Raw genomic sequence first — 21,168 nt, forward strand, 5'->3', positions numbered from 1 at the left:
CGTTGGACTTCAGCTCAGGTCATCACCTCACGGTTTGTGGGTTTGACCCCTGCATCAGGCTTTATGTTGTCAGCACAGAGCCAGCTTTGTAACCACTGCCCCTGCCTCCCTCTGCCCCTACCCACCCCTCTTTCTCTCTCAAAAATAAATAAACATTACAATTTTTTTAAAAGATTAGTAGAGCTCAAAGTGGTGTGCTTAGAAATAGGATAAATTTTGAAAAGTGCTCATACTGTCAATTTATCTCAACAGAAGCATTCATAACCAAATTTTATATATCTGTGTATATAATTATGGTATCCTAGTGACAATTTAAAGTTGGTAAGTTTTAACATCTTTTTATGTTCTTCTATAATTTTAACATCTACACAAAGATGTTATAGAAAGTCAAGAAACATGAAAGCACTTCTATCTGAGGGGTCCGCATGGACACATTTCTAGATATAGAGAAAGCAAAAGTAAATCACTGTGTTTCCTAGATCATTTAAGGATTATATAAGGAAATGTACAGAGAACGTCTGATACATATTTCTGATCGAAATGGCACGTAAAATGTTCTCACCTACCTGTTATTTCAAAAGTGATGGATAGGAAAGGTGCAGCACTAGACTTCGACGTACTCTGATATTTACTTTCTGAAATAACAGGGAAATAGCTCCATAAGCATTGTATTTCTCTTTTTTTCAAATCAGCTTTGACCAAAGTGGGCTACTTTGTGGAAACTGTGGATAAACAACTACAATTATAAATAGTGTGCATTCCATTTAGAGATGGTGACTTATTCTCCTTATTTCTTTGCAGAACATGGGAAATTATGAACTCCTTCTTCATCTTTCTGTCTACCCATTCACAGTTCAACCACCTTCCTGCCATCCATCTTTCCATTGATCGCCCAAACTTTCTGCTGGTTTATCTTATTATATGTCATCATACAGGCTCATTATCCAGGCTGTTTTTCTTAATAGCCTCCAAGACCACACACCTTATCCAGAGTTCATTGTGGACTTTTTAATCTATTTTCTACAAAATAATGTTCTAACGTTTCATATATATATCATGAAATATATATCATGAAAGCTTCATGGTGCTTTAGAACCAATACTCTTGGTTTCCTTCATTTAAAAACATGTTCAATCTGTATTAAAAGAATGTCTTGAATTATAGAGTTAAAATCTACTTTCATTTCACTTTGAGCTCTTTAAAAAATCTATTCATGTTTACGTATCCAATGATAAGCAACATTTTCATCAGTTTTCTAGCTACTGCTAACCTCCCCATGGGCAAAGCCTCTTCCTGTCATATTCTCATAAGGGTCAATTTCATGCCAGCATAAGCTGAACACTGTTCACAGCCTGCTGGAATTCCGATCAGCCAGCTGAACAGAACCTGCCCAGGGTTTTACTACTAACTCTTCTCAGTAGAAAACTTGTCAAACCTTTCTTCTAAAGAAGTGGAAATTTTGCTCACCTGAAATACTGTAGGACAAATGTTGTCAAGATTGGGAGGGTTACCTATGGCCTGCGGCAATACATGAATAAGATATGGATGGTCTCCAATATCAAGTAGATATATTTTCCCAATTATCTATAGGTACTATCACCAACTTCATAAATATTCCGATGGTATAATTCAATGGGCACAAATAAGGAGCGAAGTTGCAAATATAATACATTATACTTTGTGTGTACTTTAATAAGATACATTTTGATTTTCTGGAAATTAAATACATTAGCTGAAGGGAGGAGAATTTTTTATAGCCTGGTGTGTGTGAGTCTATTAATAGTAGTGAATACACCAATGAATAAAGTTATTTAATGTGGCCCTGTCCTTGTGGTAAGGTGGATATTACCATTCCTCTGTGTAATGTGATGTGCCAAGATGATAAAGGAATTTTACGTGAACTTCACATCACTCGTTTTCAGTATTTTTATATCAGGAAATTTCATTTTGAGTTAAAGTATTTTACTTTAGGTTAAGGTATCTTTTAATAACTTGGTTACATGTGGAAAGAAGACATTTGTTCAGAGAACACATGGTGCAAATCTGCAAACAGTGTAGACTGTGTTCTTCATATTAAGCGTAATACAAATTGCTCTTGGGGCAGGTTGTTCATGGTTATACAATCAGGATTACTTGAGATCAGTACTTTCTTTTTAGGACTCATTGAAGGAGTTATTTGGAGGACTTTCCCTCTCTTTTACAAAGTAAGCTTTCATTCTTTGGTATTTATTGAAAGAAAACAGAATGTGAACAACCCTCACAGCCCACAGCCTAACTATTCTCCATTCACACACATGTACAGTCTTTACACATCACCCTTGGGATGCTGGCATATTGAATACGTTTCCCATTGGGAAATGGTTAAGTGCTTCTGGGGAGAAATTGATATAGTCTAAGTTCTGAGAAAAAAAAAAAAAGCTGCAACTTTTAGGGAGGATTAACTGTCTTTAAAAAGACTATATAAGGTTTATTAGTATTCTTGGTATTTGAAATGAAATGACACAAATTACCAAATTATTCATGTTACATACATATATGATTAATATTAATTTTAGGCAAATTGATTATTTCCATATCCATGGATCATTGCTTTGGCATTTGCTTTACTCCAACACATACATCTTAACGACAATGTTCTTTTTGTTTCCCTTTTTCTCTGTGACTTTTTGGTGCTCTGCCATGCTTTTGGCAGTGATAGGGAGACTCCATGGCAAAATGGTTAAAAAAAAAAAAACCCACCCAGTTGCAATTCAGAATTCTGAAGGATCTTTTGAAAGTAATAACCCACAGGATATAATTGACATTCAGAAACTAAAATCTGATCTACCTCTAGCAATGAAATTATACTACTCTGAAAGGACTGCTATAATAAATCCACCTAACAGTGTTAAAAATGTGGCCATTAAAATGGCCAAGAAAATATTAATGTACTAACATTACATGTTTTATGCTACTTTCTTACAACCTCAAGAAACATTAGTAGTAAAATGTATCCCTAGGCTAGATTCCTAAATGAGTTGGGTGACATACTATGTAAAGTTAGTGGATACAAAACAAATTGTGCAAGTTGCAAATGCACAACTTCAGTGCTTATTTTCCATGAATTGCTGGTCATTGGTGCCACTAATTTTGGGGGGAGGCAGAGGAGTCCTCTCTTCTGTTTTTTTTTTTTTTAACACTCATTTCTCTTGGTTCTTTCCCTTCTCTTCTGGGCATCCTTCACCAGATTTCTTCTCTGAAAATTCTCCTATTTTGGGTCTTTATCCTTATTCTTTTCCCTTTCCAACCAACATATTTGCTGGAGGATACTACCCTATCCTATTTACAACTTGCCAAATACAACATACTCATCTTTTTTGGCAAGATTTCTCATTGGCTTTTGCTTGTCTTCACCTGTAGGTTTCAATACATGCTGTCCTCTCTGCCTGGAATAAACTTCTTGCATTCCTGATCCACTTTCTGTATGGGAGGTGTGTGTCATCACTCAGCTGTAGTGCCACTTCCACTATGTTTCCGTTTCTGTTCCACCGCCCTCCCCCCAGATATTCTAAACTCAAGTTGTAATGCATTTCATACTGTATTATACCTGTTGGTTTGTGTGCCCTCATGATAACAATGAGCACTTTCCTGACACAAATTTTGTATTGATATTTCCATCCATATCACCTCATACAATTTTTGAAATTCTGTTGGCAACTAATAGATATTAATTTAATGGACTAATGATAGAAATCCTGCTCTTCTCAGGTAGAGGGAAGGTAAGAAGGTCTGCCTATAATATTGCTTAAAAACATTCATATTTGTAGGGAGTTAAGAGCAATTAATTGAATACAAACTTAATCTAATAATTATTAGAAATGTAGAGTAATATTAATATATAATAATATATACTTTTAGCCTTGACCATCTTGAACTCACTTATCCTTTCGCACACTTAGCACATCTCGTCCCCAAATTGAGATTTAAACAACAAAAAAGGTTCTAAGACAGGTTTTCCAAATCAAAGGGTTTAATCAAGAGTTTTTTTAAAAAAGTCATGTCATTACTATTTTTTAATATTTATTTATTGAGAAAGAGAGAAGGAGAGAGAGAGAGATGTGAGGGGGTAGGGGCAGAGAGAGACAGAGAGAGTGAGAATCCCAATCAGGCTCCATGCTGTCAGTGCACAGCCAGACAGGGGGCTCGAACTCATGAACCCTGAGATCATGACCTGAGTCAAAATCAAGAGTTGGATGCTTAATTGACTGAGCTACCTATTATTTTTTTTTTTACTGTAGTCGTACTTTGTACTTATTCTGTATTTATTTCATTTAAATTCAAACTGAAAATTTCACTCAATACCATAATTAACCTACTATTTTTCAACCATATTACAAACAGCAAAAGGGGTTGCCATTTTACAAGCAGATTTTACATCTTATATAAGGGAACTCTAGCCTTTAAAATAAATGACCATTCTACGTGTATACTTACAAGATGTTTTCTTCTGTATTTATAATTAGTTACACCTGCTAAATTTTGACTCAGAGTCTGCAGTCAGAATATTTAAAAGACTTGTCAGCAAATCAGAACTGACCAGGGACAGAATTGGATTATTACTATTTTTTTTTTACAACCAAAATTTAAATTACTGTTCATCAAAGTGGATATCAGCCATGATGTGAACAGAGTTATGACTGTTCATGTTCCGGATATCTATATGTATATCTGTCTCCCTGCAGGGTGACTCCAGGCTCAGTCTGCATGTGTAAGTTGAAAAGAAGAAGATAGTTTACCTTCTCTGTCCTTGTGGGTGTTTAAGTGCGAGAGGAGGTTTCCATTGGTCTGCACGCAGTATACCTCTCGCATCTGCACCCCTCCTCCGCAGAGGGCAGTCTGGTTGCCCCGCCTCTTGTCCTGCTGACTGAGCAAAGGGTCCACCCGGCACTCAGTCCACTCTGTAGTCCTCCAGCCATACCTAAAGAAAGAAAATGCTGGCCGTGGCAACCATGTTTATTCAATAAAACTTTGCTCTGTTCTTCTTACATATTTTTTTCTTAAAAAAAATTAGTCTAAAAAACACTTTCCTCTTGAATCAACCATAGACTACTACATCTGTGGTACAGATTCAGGTTCAATTTCTTCTCCTCTATCCTCAGCAGTACTCCATTTAAAGAGGGGTTAAATTTAGGATGATCCTGTTTTATTTGCAATTACTGGAAGTTGCTTATAAATATTTTATGAAAAGAGAGCATAATGCTGAAAACATAAAATTTTATGTTCAATTAAGCTGAACTCAGGCTGGCCCTTTCTTGATGCTTATAAACAAAGGAGGATTGAATCTGAGAATGGAAAACATTCTAAATGATGATCAACCCAAACATTTGTTTTGCCTTTAATAAAATGCATGAAAATTGCTACTTCATACTGGATCAAAATTATAAGTGTGTGTGAGGATTAAAAAATATATAACAGTTCAGAGTTTTCTCTTTATTGTGAAGAATGAGTGTTTTTCTGTAGCACTGAGAATCCCTGATGAGTGCCTGATGAATGTTGAAAACAGCTGACGTTTCTAATCAGTGGAACACAGGAAAGATGATCTGTGGTTCTAAATTAAAGCTCCAATCAACGTTAGGATGTGAAAGAAATGTTGGGGGCTTGTCAGCCCAATATGTGCTTTAAGGCAATAGCCAGGAACCATTTCCCGATGCCACTACAGATAGAAGTGATGGCATTTCCCCACCTCAAGGAAAATGGATATTCTGAAAGCACAAAGAGAATGGCTCATGTAGCACTTCGTGTCACTTTAACCAAGATGCTTCTTCGGTAATCAGATTAACAGCCAACATGGGTACAAATGGATGTACTAATGTTCATCGCAAATGGACAAAAAAAGTTAAATGGGCCTTCTGATGTCTGATCTAGCTGCTTCGCTTTGTCAATAGTAAAGTTTCATGACAGCAAACTAGACCTTCACATTCATTTTTCATTTTTAAAAGGGGGTGAACACAGCTGCAGGACTGGGGCATCACAGAACAATGCTCCTGACGTATATATTTATAAAGGAAGAATGGCATTCAGATAAATTAAAAAAAAGAAAGAAAGAAAACAAGTATAAATGATGCCTTGAGTCAGAGGGTCGGGAGGGGGATGTCAAGGAAAGTGAAACCAAACAAATCATTCTTTAGGGGAGTTAAAATGAAAATTTCACTTTTTATAGAATAAAGTCCAAAAGTCGGAACATTTTTGTAGGACAGTGTTTGCAAAATGGTATTTTATTTTTTCCCACTTAGAATTTGTAAAAATCACTATTTCTCAATTCACTAATCATTTAAAATCAAATGGGTATGTGAACACGCAAGGTAGGGAGACATCACAACATAAGCTGCCATCCTTTATTTACTCACGTGGCACAGGGGACAACTGTGTCTCCTTGAGATGCACAGGGTTCTCTTTCTTCAAGTTCTGGACACTCCTTCTCACTGCCAATAGGAAACTGCCTAATGATCCGTGTCCTGACACGAGTGCCTTTTGGGGATGCCACATCACGGCACGTGTTTGAGCAGGGACTCCATTCTGACCACTCTGACACCTGGCACTCTTTGGTGATCACACAGGACTGGAAGGTCATTGGCAGCTTCTCTTGTCGGCAGAAGCTGCAAAAGAACATTAGGATTCTCATCACAGACTAATGAGCAGTTACAAACTTTGTCTTCTACACTCCAGAGTAAAATAAGCTCGGACATTTTTATTTCTACTTGGAGGTACAAGGCCAATTTCATTGAAAATATATCAACATTTATGATGTGTAAAAGCAGTCAGACTCAAAGCTAACATTTGCATTTCCTATTTTGTAAGAGTTGTTAAGCTGTTCAGAGGAAATAGAAAATAAAGGGACTAAACAAAATTAGCTGAAACTAAGCTTACCATATTGTTCATTTCACTCATTCCAGATTTGTTTTAATTCAGAAAATGAGGAACCAAGAACAGTTAACATATAATTTTCATTGTTTAGTGATTTAAATAAACATGACTGGCTAACTTAATACAATATTGTTTTAACAAAAAAACCCTTAAATGTAAGTTTAATATTAAAAAAGTTTTTTTTAAAACATTTATTTATTTTTGAAGGACAGCACAGAGCCTGATGTGGGGCTCGAACCCACGAATCGTGAGATCATGACCTGAGCTGAAATTGGGTGCTCAACTGACTGAGCCACCCAGGCACCCCATAAGCTTAACACTATTTTTAATATCATTTGAAACTTTAGCTGTCACAATTTTATGATTATTCAAGTACATCAACTCTTGTAGTTCACACTTTAATATACAATATACATATGGGTATCTTAATTAGATACATCATAAGCATTAGAAATATAAATCTATTTATATATTACAGAATACACTCTAAGTAGATGTCTCATATTTACTTGTCAGTAAAGTATTTGTATTCAAACTGTTATCTCTCTACTCCTACTTGAATTAGAGGGATGCTGGGTTCTAAATTGTAATGTATACATATGAAGATGATGTTATGAATGCCAATGACTACAGGCATATGCACTTTAAATGGTTTTCCTGGAAGTGGGTGGCCTTGTGTTGATTCTTAGTTGAACTCTTGCCCATTCTCAATAACCAATAATGCATGTTTACAAGACATGGGCAGCCTGTCGCCATGATACAGCCATCTGTTCCACCGGGAGAATGCAGTGATAATTCTGTCTTGTCATTCAGGTGCTATATTTAACTATGGTAATTAACCATACCAAGAGGCAGGTCCATTTTAATGTAACAACTCACATTCAATCTTCTTAATTCTACTGGCATGTGCATGAAAATTGCATTCCTAGGAGACAATTAGAGCTCAAAGCATCAAAGTCAATTTGTCTGAGCTGAGAGGTCTGGGAAGAAGAATCATCCGAGAATAGTGGTAAAAGAGCCCTGTGAGTCAGCTCTGTTTTTCTTCTAACAACACAGAAGACCAAAACCCAATTTTTACTCAAATGGCAGGTATTGGGCATTTATGATATATTAGGTACAACACTAACAACAGAGCAAAACTTCCTCTGTAATGAGTAAGTTTTCATTCTTGCATTTATGAGTTCATTCACAAAAGTCAGGCAAACTAATGACCAAATCATGACTTCTAATGCCTCTCTTTACAAACTTCTCTGTAATTTACTCTTAGATACAATTCTTATCTTTCTTGAGATTGTTTTCATATTAACATGTATATGTTATCCTCTATGTAATACTGAGTTCATGTTTCATGTACAGGCAGAGGGATTAAAAATTCCTTTTAACCTTTTGTAGAGAATTTGACCATCAGTTAACGGTCTTTTTCAGTTGTCCTGGTAATCTGAATAAAGCTGGCAAGTCAGCTATGTTACTAGATTGTATTATTTATGATAAAATAACCCCTTTGGATAAATCCCATCTGCACTGGAGAAACTACAAATACCTGATAGACAGCCACCATTTTGAGCTTCCCTGAATGCGGCAACTCTAGGGAGAGGGCTTGTGTTTTTATAGCGACCTTGCGGCTGTGACAATGGGGTTGCTTCATGAGATCTCAGCTTCTGCGGGTCATGAGACTTTTAAGCCAGAACAGCTGCTGGGCTTGTCTGATGTAGAACTTTTCCTCCATGTGAGCTGTGCTTTACAGATTTCTAGGAAAATTTCCTCATTTGGAAGGTCTGATCTACAATCATGTCAAGTTCCTATTCTATATCCTTCACAAAAACAGACCTGATGCCAAATGTGGCCTATGGTATAGTCTTGTGAGTCTTACATACGTGCAGCCTAAGTTTAACACTTCATTTGATACTCCCAACAATCCTTTTATGTGGGTACCGTTCTTATTTTCATTTTATAAGGAAAAAGTCTCCAAAAGGTTATGAAACACGTTCAAGATCATATATCTAGCAATTAGTAGATTAAATTTTGAGCTTGGATTTTTAAAAATCAGAGCCCATTTTATTAACCATTTTTGCCTACTTCTCACATTTTAAACTGTAAATCTCAGTTTGTTAGGACAAATTCTTTAGCTGGGGCCAATGCCAAAGTTACTGGCTAACTGTGAATCAACTAGTATCACTGTTTCACTGCCCCAAGATTTGTACCATAAGTTCACTTAGTAAATGTGCTACTTGTCCTAAGGAGGAATTAGTGATTATGAAAAAGCCACAACAAATACATTTCCCTGATAAGTGTTAATTTTCAGAACAGGTCCAACATGTAAGAAATTAGTAGCATAAACAAAAAAAAAACAGTTTTAAGTTCTTTTATGTTAATATGTAACAATATATTACCTATATATCAATCTATTATCTTTCCTGTAATTTTCCAATACCCCAAACAATTATTTCAACAAACATGTATTCAGTAACTCTACTTAATACTGGGCTTTGGATATACAATCTCAAGATTAGAATAATTAAGTTGCAAGCATATAATTCTGCTTGGAGAGGCGCAGAAGGCTATCTGAAGGAGCAGGTTACTATGGTGAATTTTAAACAATGTATTAGAATTTGTCAGATTGAAATAAAGACAATTTATGGAGATGTGAAATAAAAGAGCCATTTGTTGGTTGGTTGGTGGGGAAAATACAGATTTTTTTCCTTGGCCTCAATGTAAGGAGTTTGTGTTACACAGAGGTTATAAGAGTGGAATGGAAGCCTAGACCAGATCAAGGGCAGTTATGTAGACCAGAAAAGTAATTATGTGGGCGAGAGCATCACTGAAAGATTTGCAGGAAAAAGGACATGGTATTTGCATTTTGTATAAATTTCGATGGTGATGTAGAGGGTGAAATATTAGGACACAAGATAAGAGGCAGGAAGACCATGATAATGATGATGATGTCATTGATATAATATAATGCATATATCAATAAATAGAAACATATATTGAATGCTTACTATGTGCCAGACATTGCTCAGTCTAATAGGTGTGATCATGAACATGAGATTAATCGTCACTGAATGTCTACTATGAGCTATGTCTTGTGTTTAACTTTGCCTAAAATATCTAATGTAATCCTCAAAACCACTCTATAAGGTAAAGCATTTTTTTGTTTATTTGTTTAAGATAAGGAAATGAAATCTAAATGTCTCCTCTAGGTCTAGAAAATAACCGAGTTGGGATTCCATCTAAATCTTTCTGCTAATGAGGTTTAGGAAGGGCACAATAATGATAATGGCAAAAGAAATTGAAAGGAGCTACCAAGTCTAAGAAAAGAGGAGTTAGAAATCATGCAACCTGATGGATAATTGAAAGGGTTAAAAGAGAAGGAGTCATTAAATAACTTGGAAGTTTCTAACTTTGATGATCCGGTGAGCAGCATTGTGTTTCTTTGAAATGGAGAACATGGAATGAGAAGTAAGTTTCTGGCAGTTTATAAATGAGTTTAACATTAATGTCTTGATTTGATCTGGAGATTTCCAGGACATATCCAAGAGGCAGAAATGTTCAGTAGGCAGATTCAGAATTAAAGTTCAGGGTTTGGTTGAAAGTTCTGGATGGTCTGTATACTTTTAATAATCATGAGGGTATAAGAGATGAAAGCCAAGGCAATAGGAGTATATGAGGGGTCTCACATGGGGGCTCATTTTAGACCTTTGTAAGCACATTTTGTGATTGTTAGACCAAATAGGGTAGGTAACAAATGATCCATGGTTACGAATCATGCAGCTATTATCTTGTACCATTCTCTCCTTTATTCTGGCCATGTAAAGAGTTGACTCTAAGTACTCAGGAGAACTATACACCTTGGTTCATTATAGTTTTCATGAGAACATGCTCCTCTGGGAAAGTCAAAGGCATGGGCTATGCTTCTGCAAGGATGACCCGGTAAAGTAATGATGGTCACTGTGACAGTTTCCTTTTCATTTACATTCAGGATAGCCCAGATGGCCAGGACTTAATGGAACAAAAGCTTGGCTTTGAGATAGAAGCAGATGTTATTTAGTATACCCTGTACCAGATAGAAAGTAATCAGATAAATATTGAAAAAAATGAAAAAGTGGAGAGAATTCAATACTTGTCTTTAAAGAGACTTCATTAAGAGGACAGAGCACAGATATTTCTGATAGTTACTTCAAACTCTGATTATCCACATCTTTAACATCTTTAATTTCATGTCAAGGTTAAAACTGATAAGTTATAAATTTCTTTTTAATTTTATAAAGATAGTGCATGAGCAAGGGAGGAAAAGAGAGGGAGAGAGAGAGTCTTAAGCAGACTTCATGCTTAGCATGGAGCCTGACGCGGGGCTTGACCCCATGACCTTGGAATCATGACCTGAGCCAAAACCAAGAGTCAAAATTCTCAACCGAATGAGCCACCCAGGCACCACTATAAATTTCATTTTTGATAATTCAAGCTATTCAAGTTACACAAAAATAGAATTCAAAAGAATTTCAAATCTTTTTTTTTTCCTAAAATTATTTCTGAAGGCTATTTAAAAACCATAACATCTGTGAAAATATACCTTCTTTCTGAAGGTAGCCTCATTCACCTCCTAAAATAACACTATCATTTTTGAGCTTTGTTTAGAAACTTCCCAAGACCCTCATTTTCTCAGAATCAAATCCCAACCTTCCTCTCTGGTAACCAAAGCTCTCCATAATCTGTCACCACTTCCACTGCCCTCCCGTGGGTTGTCAGTTAGCCAGAGTGAACTTTTGGTCCTGCTCCCTGATAGCCTACAGCTCTGTCCACTGTCCTCAATGAGTCCAGACAGAAGTAGCCCAGTTCTTCTGCTACTTTCATCTACACTATTTGCCATTCAGAATCCCATCTCCTGTCTTCTTTGCTTCTCTGATGTAAACTCACTCAAAATCTAGACAGTCTTCAAATGCGGCTTGAAGCACCTCTGCCCCAAACAGTGCCATGTGAAAATTGTTCCTTCTCCTGGGAAGCAGATGAAATTATAGACTGAAAATATGACACAAACTATGAGCAAGAGATATATTTCCTTTAAAAATAGGTAGGCTGAATATCTACATTGAGGTGGCAAAAAAGCGGCATCTTGTAAAACCCATTTGTAGCCTCTTTGCTTAAATTCCTCTTTTAATCCCTTTCTCTCTTGATAGATAAAAACGAACAAAGAAACAACCTTTTTCCCTTTTCATCCCTACTAGGGCCAAAAAGAAAATTTAAAAACCAGAAAAAAAAAAAAAGAAAAAAAAAGTTATGGTTGGGTATTACTGTGGCTCATTGTTTCCAATCCAGGGAAAGTAATAAAGTGATCAGAATAGCTTTTCATCATCTTGTGGCAGCCTAACATCTGTAGTCTGGAGCCCTGGAGATGGAAACTGTTCCTGAAAGCTTGGCATACTCTAGTGTATTGCTACTCAAAGTTAGGTCTGTGGACAAACCACTGTAATTAACTGGAAGCTCGTTAGACATGCAGAATCTCAGATCTCCACGCTGCTCTACAGAAGCAGAACCAGTATATTAACGACATTCCCAGCTGATCTATAACTACACTAAAGTTTGAGAACACTGGTCTTGAGCTTACTCTCCCAGCTACTCCAAAAATTTAAATCATTTCATATTTATAGTTGACAAGTAAATCTTTATCAGTATAGCCTTACTTCTTACATAACAGAAACTGAATAGATCACACAATGAGATGCATTACCAGATATTAGATGGTTTATAAAAATAATTGGATAGGCTGGAGGAGAAGGCATCTAAGCCAACTTCCCAGTACACCTTCCAGCCCTCAGAATCACACTGCCATTTCTCTAATTCATAAAGCTGCTTTTGTGGCTATGCGAAGCCACTTTTCTGGCAAAAAATTCCCTGTGAAATGAGTACTTCTGTCTCTTCCCAAGGATCTCAGTTCAGATTCCAAGCCCAGCTCTAGCACATTATTAGAGTCTAAATCACATGCAGGCTGCAAGCAACTTTGAAAAATATGATTTAGTTTTCTGCCTTTGTAGGACAGAAAAGTCCTACAAGAACAGTGCTATTCAAAACAAGGTCCACAGATGAGGGTGAGCGTTTGTTAAGGGTATGCAATAATCTAAGCACAAGAGATAAAAAGCAAGCACCCAGGCAATTCTGCAGCAATTTGAAATTTGCAACACCCAAGCACATGATCTGTGGATGTAATTTGATGAAAAGGGTATAGGCCAGTTTTGTTAATGTAGAATTCTGTGGTGAGCTATATGCTAAACATGTACAAGAGAACTGTGTTATTTGATCAGTAGGAAAATCAAACACAAACAAAAATGAAAACCAGAAGCCAACATCTGATCCTTTTCTGTAGACAGCTTGAGGAGCACCACATTGGAGGAGCGGGATGATTGATGAGCCAGCCCAAACAGCTCATCTGATTGATGAGTTTAGCTCATCCTGAACTCAGTTCAATTCCTACTCCCTCACCAGGCCTATAGAATGTGATGAACTCATAGGACTTTTTAGAAACATAAATCATTTTGGCACTTAAGAACATATTATTTGTAAATAAGATTCATAGCAATATACCTTTTTTAGTTTTAGAATTAGTCTATAAGCAATTATAATATTCTCCTTGAATTAACACATTTTCTTCCTGTAAAGATACAAACACATTAAATAGCAACTATTCGTGTCATAGGAGAATTTTCTATATAAAGGATATTACCCTAAATCTTCTTGTAATATTAACAAGCATCCCCAAATTTGGTAATATGAACAAATTACAATTTGGTGTTCAGAGTAGTTTAAGGTATCACTTTATTTGTATAAAGGAAAATATATGTGTAAGCTTTATACTCTGTTCTAACAGCATAGGCATGAATTTAATTTGATTAGGTATTTTTTTTTCCAAGAATGAAAGTGGTTGTCCCAATGCTGACCAGCAAAATGTGAGGGTAATGGGACTTAAACCACATATAAAATATTATTGTAACTCTACTGACTATCTGAGAAAAAGAAAAAAGGACATGTTTTTCGAAGTTGATATGTTTCTCACATATACTAAGATAGCCATCAGCCCATTGACTGTCATGCCTTTAGTCCCATCTCTTATGCTTACATACAAACAGATGTAATTTTAAAATTATATTCAAATATTAGTATAAGAACATAATTCTCAGATATATATTTTTCCTATTAATTTACTGTTTGCTTTTTCAGTGATAAAAATGAACAGACCAAGAGATTGCCCAGTTTTTCTGCCCAGTTTGCAGCAAGAGGGAAAATGATGTGGTCCTCATTATCAAGAGACCCAAGACTTCCTAAACTGCTACTTTTGAGTGACATGACCCATCAGGTAGAGATTACTCTGCTTCACAACTTCCCACATAGTGAAATTACATTTTCCTAAAAGACCTCTCAGGTCTCTTTCTTCAATAAAATTGAAGACTCAAGTTTTCATAGTCTAACCAATCTAAATTTATATTGGTTCGTGTTTTCAGAATGAACCTTTAAAAAAGAGACTTCTCCTATCTTTAACTAAATTCAAGCTGCATTCTTTTTTTTTAACACAAAATTAAATTTCCTTTAATTTACCACTTATTTATCAAGCTGAATGAACAGTTGACAAATTTTCCGAGCTAATTTCATTCTCTAAGTGTGCCCTTTCCTTTACAAAATTCAGCAAGTTAGAGGCAATAATTCTTATGGAAACAAAATGCATGCACAGTCAAACCACTTTCCTTATAAAGGCCGAGGTCTTTCCCCTTGCTTTGATGTTTGAAAATCTTTTGTTGAGCTGCTGGGGAATGTTGCCAAATGGTGTCACCTGCCAGCTGGAGTGATCATATGCTCCCTATTAAAGCTGAGGGCAACGCTGCTGGTCAGCAGCTGAATGTGAGGATATCAGCACAGCACGTATTTAGTAATGGGATAAACTGCTACAGCAATGAGGCCTCCCTGGAAGGGCCAGTACATACATTTTCTATCCTCTCACACAGCAAATGCTTTCATGCAGCTGCTTCCTTATCACCCATGCTGTTCCAGGTGGCAAACCACAGTGAAGCTTTGTGGCACAGTCCCAAAACCACCCCAAGTGAAAACTCTATATAGCTTTCTGAGCCAGGGTAAAAACCATCTACCAGACTTCTAAAATGGCATTATGTGGCACGATTAATTTTGGCAATTCTTCTCATCAAAGTCATTCTTTAACATTAAGGAATTTTTGCCTCTGTTTTTTAAAACTCAAACTAAACAAAAAGAGAAGGAAAACATAAACACAAGACTATTTTAGGTATTATTTTGGGTTCTGCACCCAATTTTGATGTGTGGAGTCAAGGGTTTCCCAGCACCAGTGAGCAATTCTTGGACACTAGCAGGGGTTTTAGAATTCAACTCACTGTGGACATTAACCACCTGGAGATAGCGTCAGATTCCAAAGGTTAAGGATTCAATCCTGCTTGATTGCCCCCTGTCCCCTGCAGATGGCAGTTCCAAGTTCAGGTTCACCTGTGCCTCTAACCAACCAGCTATAGACAAGAGGTTCCTAAGATTCCCTTCTTCGGTTTGACAGACCGTAGGGAAACATTTGATTTCCTAGATTACCAGTTTATTATAAAAGGATACAACTCAGGAATAGATGGAAGAGTTGCAGAGGACAAGGCATGGAACAAAAGTGCAGAACTTCCATGCCCTCTCCAGGCCCAACATTCTTGTTCCACCCAGCACATCCAGAAGCTTTCCAAACAGCATTCTTTTCGGTTTTTATGGATGTCTCATTACATAGGCACTCCTGATTAAATCACTGGCCATTGGTGACTGATTTAATGCCAAGTCCCTCTTCCCTCCTAGGAGGGTTGGGGTGGGACTGAAATTTCCAACCCTCTAATCACTGGGTTGCCTTCAATAAAGACTAGCCTGCATCTTTAGGTGATTTCCAAAACTCACCTCATTAACATAATAAAGGCATCTTTCTCACTGTCAACATTGATGAAATTCCAAGTGTTTTGGGATCTGTAGGCCAATAACTGTTGATGAAGACTATATATTTTTCCTATATAAGAATTACCAAGTATCAACTCAAACATTGATTAACTGTTATAAGTTTTATGACAAATGGAAGAGAGAGAGAAATCAAGTCAAATATATCCAAGTTAAGGGACAGAAGTTAAAGGCAAGAAAGCTTTGGAGGCAGTGATTAATGACTGGAAAATTTTCCTATGTTGACTAAAACAGTGAATTCCATTAAGTTTCACCTAACCTAGCCAACTTTCCACTGCTTAATCTGGTGGTCCCAGTGATTACTGAAACTAGGATAGCACCTAATCATAAAATGTAATGAATAATTCATAAAAATGTAAGAAAATCAATGCAATTATTCTAAAACAATGCCAACTTTTCCTGCTTTTGATCACTGAGTCTAGAATATTCCCCTGCTCTTTTCCTCTTCTCTCCGAACTTTTACCCTCTGAGATGAAAACCCATAACCTTAACTTCAAATAAAATAACTGTGGACAAGTTTCTACTTACTTCAAATACAAAAGCTCCCAAACTGAATTCAACATTTCCCCCTCAAACTGGCCTGCTGCATCTCTCTCCCATTCCCCCCAAGTCTTCATTGTCAACTCCACCCATGCCAATTTAGCGACAAGTTATCAAAGATCCTTACAAAGAGCATCCTTCCCAATCATCTCTGGTCTCCATTTCCACTTCCATAGTCCTGAGCCATGTATTCTTTGTCTTGTGACAGAAGTAGGAGGAGCTGTCTGTGTAAACACTATCTTGCATTACCCTGTCAAAATGACCTTCCTGACAAATTTTTATTTATCCAATTTGTCACCTGCTCAAGAACTCACAATGGCTGGCTTAGAGTTCATTTCATTCCGTTGGAACCCTTCCTTCTGACTTTCAAGGTCCTTCACACCATCCCTAACATCCTCTTGTTGATAGGGAAATGTGCCAAGCCAATTACATCTGTCCATTTCTTTATAGCTCCTGGTTCTCTCTCATTTCTTTTGGCTATCTTGACCTTTCAAAGACGTAAACAAGCCCAGGATATTTTTAGTGAATACTGAATTTAACAGGGGTGAATTTAAAATATTGAATTTATATTAGCAAATGAGAGGTCCAGAAGTGAGGAGACTTATGTTAATAATAATCTGTTTGATAAAGAGACAGAGCTAGTTTCCAAGAAGAGTGGACCATCACGATTGAGAAAGAGGGTCAAGTGGTTCAGATCAAGTAACATTTAAATAAGGGCAGGAATTCTGCTTCACATAGAGAAGGGTTCTAAAATAGTATTGTTGTCCAACATGTAAAGAACTGCCTAAAAAGAGATGAGGTCTGGAAGAATGAAAGCGGGGTCTAGGCAAACATCCATTAGGATAGAGCAGTGTAGCCTTAGGGAGGGAGGCTTAAGGGACGTTAGTGAGAGGTACTACTGAACCTCGCCCCCGGTTCATCCAGATATGCCTATTTAGTCTATATTTTTTAATATTAGGGCCAATGTTAAGTTTTGCCTAATTAAATGTTCTAGTGCCATTTTTAGGGGGGAGGGGTGCCATTTTTTTTCTCCTTTTATCTAGTGGCAGAAAAAAAGAGAACTGGTGTAGACAGAGTGGAAAGACCTGCCTACTTGTCCTTCTTTGTAACAAGATCTTGAACAAATGAGTGATTCTCTCCAAATCTCCAAATTAGAGTCAACAGCATCTGGCTTTTCTATTTTACAGGATAGCTCTAAGAATCATGTAAGTAACTGACATGAAAACTACTTGAAAATGGTTAATTCCTACAACTGTTAGGTATGAAGATGATGGCAAAGATTAGACAAGTAAACTTAAATATGTGAATCTAACTTCCATATTAACTTTCTTCTTTGGAAGCTCCCTCAAGTCTCAACCTGAATCAGTTACTCCTGCTGACACACAAGGAGACATTTGATTATTTACTGTATCTTGTTCATCTCTAACTTCTGCATGTATGATACTATTTTCTCCTTTACTGAACCTTAGTCTTCCTCAAATATTGCAGCTTATTTATTCATTTTTTTTTTTAATTTTGGGAAGAAACAGCGACATACACTCATTGATAAACTACATGATGTAGGTAACCAAACAGGAAGAAATCATTGTCAATGCAGTAGGCGAAGTGATGAGTATTTTAAATGTAATAAATCTAGAGAAAATGCTTTAAATTGGAATATATAAAGAGTTCTTAAGAAACAGTACTTTAAAATATCCAATCCACTGCTCAAAAACTCTTTAATACTTCCTTAAAAATACAAAGTCTGTGGGATGAAGAACACAGTTTTCTTAGTTCTTTCTACACTGAGAGAAATGGAAACACTAAATCATTTAAAAGAAGATAATTCTATTTGCCATTCCATAATGCATTCTCAAAGGCTTCAAAAGGCTCAGGGAAAAAAACCAAGACATTCAGAAATAGGATTTAAAAATCAACATCTTTGGATAAATTGCAATAAACAGGAAAAATGAAAAGTCACTACAAGTATATGGGAATTTCTGCTAGAGTATTTGTTCAAATTAATGGAAAAGTACCTATTCTTGGCTTCATTTTTACCTCATTTTTTTTCACTATCTCAAAGTTATTTCTCTTTAATGGTAGAAATCTCTTTTGTTGAATTAAAGTTCAAGGAAGAGGATGCTTATGAGAGAGAAGTTAAAAGGAAAAGGCAGATTCCTGGTTTAAATACCTATCTGACATGTTGTAAGACACAGAAGGGTTCAAGTTATAAATTAAAGTCTGATCTGGCTTCTAATAACCACAGTGAAAGAATCTCATGTTTCAACCTCAGTTGTATATATTTGTCATAACTATGAGAATTTGGAAAGATATTTTTCAGTTAAAATGCACGGGTTTTTTATTGCAAGTCTATTTTAAGTATTAGGGAAGATCTAACTAAACCAACATTTAATGTGTAATAAAAGAAATGAATCCAATTTTTATTTTAGAGGAGGAAGGCAATGCATTAACTATATGCAGATGGCACTTTTAAATATATAGATTTTCATTTTGGAAGGGAGGATTGACTACAATGTTATTTTATTTTGCTACATATTCTATGATAACTGATTAATAAGGCTATTCTTCAGAGTATATTAATTCTAATATTAATAGATAACTGTGTACTCAGGCAGACCTATTATATTACTTACAAAAATAATTGCTTTACATTAAATGTTTACAAGGTGGTAAATATTCATGATCAATTTCATTAATATTAATAACCATCATTGATTTAATGGTTTGCTAGGCATTATATCTCATTATTTGTTCAGAAAAGTTACTATGCATACTATATTCGTAATCAAATACAATAAATTTATAGATTTAATAATATTATAATTTACTGGGCTTTAAACTTCCTGAATCAAAGCAATATGTAAAAACACAGGAGGGTGTTGAAGGTGGCAGGTTAATCCAGGATGTACTGCTGTGACTGGTGACAAGTTTCATAAAAGTATCATAAAGCATATATATGTGTGTTTGTGTGTATTTATATATATATTTATATATATATATAAATATATATATAAATATAAATATATATATATTTCCAACTGATAATATTGGATATTATTTCCAACTGATAATATTTCCAAGATATTGGAAGATAATATTTCCAACTGATCGTTCAGTATTTACAGATAAGTTAACTGTGACCCCAAAATGGTAAGCCATTTGCTGAATTTATAGAATTGCTGTCACTGACCACTCTAGTTTCATAGTGCTGTCCTCTTAGAGCCTGCTGAGAAACTTTGAGTCCTTCAGAACAGCACCCCAGCCCCAAGCTATCATATCCTCAACTGCCTAAGGGAAATATACCAGATTCTTGTTGCTAGGGTTCCATGCCCCCCCAGGTGGCTTTACTAAACAACATCCAAGAGGATCTCATGTTGTTCTCCCTCGCCTTAGCATGGTCTTCATGGAGTCTGCAGGAAGCTGTCTTGGCCATAATTATCTCTGCGAGTTTAGGACCTGTCCCATAGGCAGCCGAGGGCACTGCAAGCAGTATTCTGTTGGCATTACCACTCCGAAGCAGTCAATCAGCCCAATCTAACTAGATTCCCAGACTCCAGGAAACGCAGAGGTCTCTAGGAAAGCCTCACATTAGGTATAAGGTAAAAAGAATAGCTGCTGGGCGCCTTGGGTGGTTCAGTCTGTTGACCATCTGACTTTGGCTCAGGTCATGATTTCACAGTTTGTAGGTTCCAGTCCTATGTCAGGCTCTCTGCTGACAGCTCACAGCCTGGAGCCTGCTTTGGATTCTGTGTGTCCCTCTCTCTCTTCCCGTTCCCCACTCACTGTAGGTCTCTGTCTCTCAAAAATGAATAAATGTTAATTTTTTTTAAAAAGGAGTAGCTGCTCTTTTCAAATAAGTAACTTTACAAATAAATCATTCTTTGTCAGCATTTTAATTCTTTTTTTATATTCTTGAAGTGAGGATCAAAATCTTTGCACTTCTCTGAATGAGAACAAACAACTTTGTACAAACCAACTGGCTTATTGTATTTCTTCTTTGCTTTCACATGGTAAGGAGAACAGGAAAGTTTCACTGTCTTACCTTAGGGCTGCCACAGATTTTTATGCAGGGATTTTGCTCATATAATCGTGCCATAACATCTAGATGGATGACAACATGCCCATGAATGCTTACAATCAGAGAGTATCAAGTACTGTAGAGTCACTAGTAAAACATGTGTTAGAAGTGGGAAAGAGAAGGCAGATAAATTCAGAAGAATGCACCCCACTGAGTTTTCAGAGTGTACAAAATCCTGGGCAGATGACAACCAGAGGCAAAGGTAAATTGCTGTACCTTGCTTCTCCTTACACTAAGGAAAAGGCACACATCTGGTGGAACTTGCTGGATTATAGAGGAAACATATACAACAGTTAGCTCTTTTGATGTGATGCATTTACTAGGAAAACTAAGTAACTTAGCAGTCTTAAGAGAGGCCCAAAGCAAAACAAAAACAAAAACAAAAACAATAACAAAACAAAAAACCAAAAAAACAAAACAAAAAAAAAAACAAAAATAAACAAGAAAAAAGCACTTCCAGCTTATTCAGGCTTTAGCACCAGTAGCTTTGAACTTGGCTGTTTTGGCTCAAAGGAACCAACAATCATGGAATAATCGCAAAAGAAGTTCTCAGGTTTTGTGTAGTCACGTTTTTGCTTTATATCTGAACACTGCCCTGATAAATGTCATTTTCTTTGTCCAGTAACCTCAGCACTTGTTCATGGAAAAGGTAGACAGAC

The 21,168-nt window shown here is 36.4% G+C and overlaps 1 protein-coding gene across 3 annotated transcripts in view; it reads right to left on the minus strand.

Annotated features, from left to right (window-relative positions):
* The window catches only part of THSD7A (thrombospondin type 1 domain containing 7A), a 439,582-nt gene that overhangs the window by 213,732 nt on the left and 204,682 nt on the right, over nucleotides 1-21,168 (minus strand). For 2 of the 3 annotated variants that reach the window (XM_060632565.3, XM_060632563.3), the window contains exons 3-5: nucleotides 6,387-6,635; nucleotides 4,776-4,957; nucleotides 567-635 (exon numbers count right to left, since the gene is read on the minus strand). In XM_060632565.3, the coding sequence (XP_060488548.3) occupies nucleotides 567-635; nucleotides 4,776-4,957; nucleotides 6,387-6,635 (500 nt within the window). The remainder of the gene's footprint in view (nucleotides 1-566; nucleotides 636-4,775; nucleotides 4,958-6,386; nucleotides 6,636-21,168) is intronic. The other variant, XM_060632564.3, reaches the window with a different exon arrangement.

This window comes from Panthera onca, chromosome A2 (assembly GCF_046562875.1).
Source record: "Panthera onca isolate mPanOnc1 chromosome A2, mPanOnc1 haplotype 2, whole genome shotgun sequence".
In the NCBI taxonomy this organism is placed as follows: domain Eukaryota; kingdom Metazoa; phylum Chordata; class Mammalia; order Carnivora; family Felidae; genus Panthera; species Panthera onca.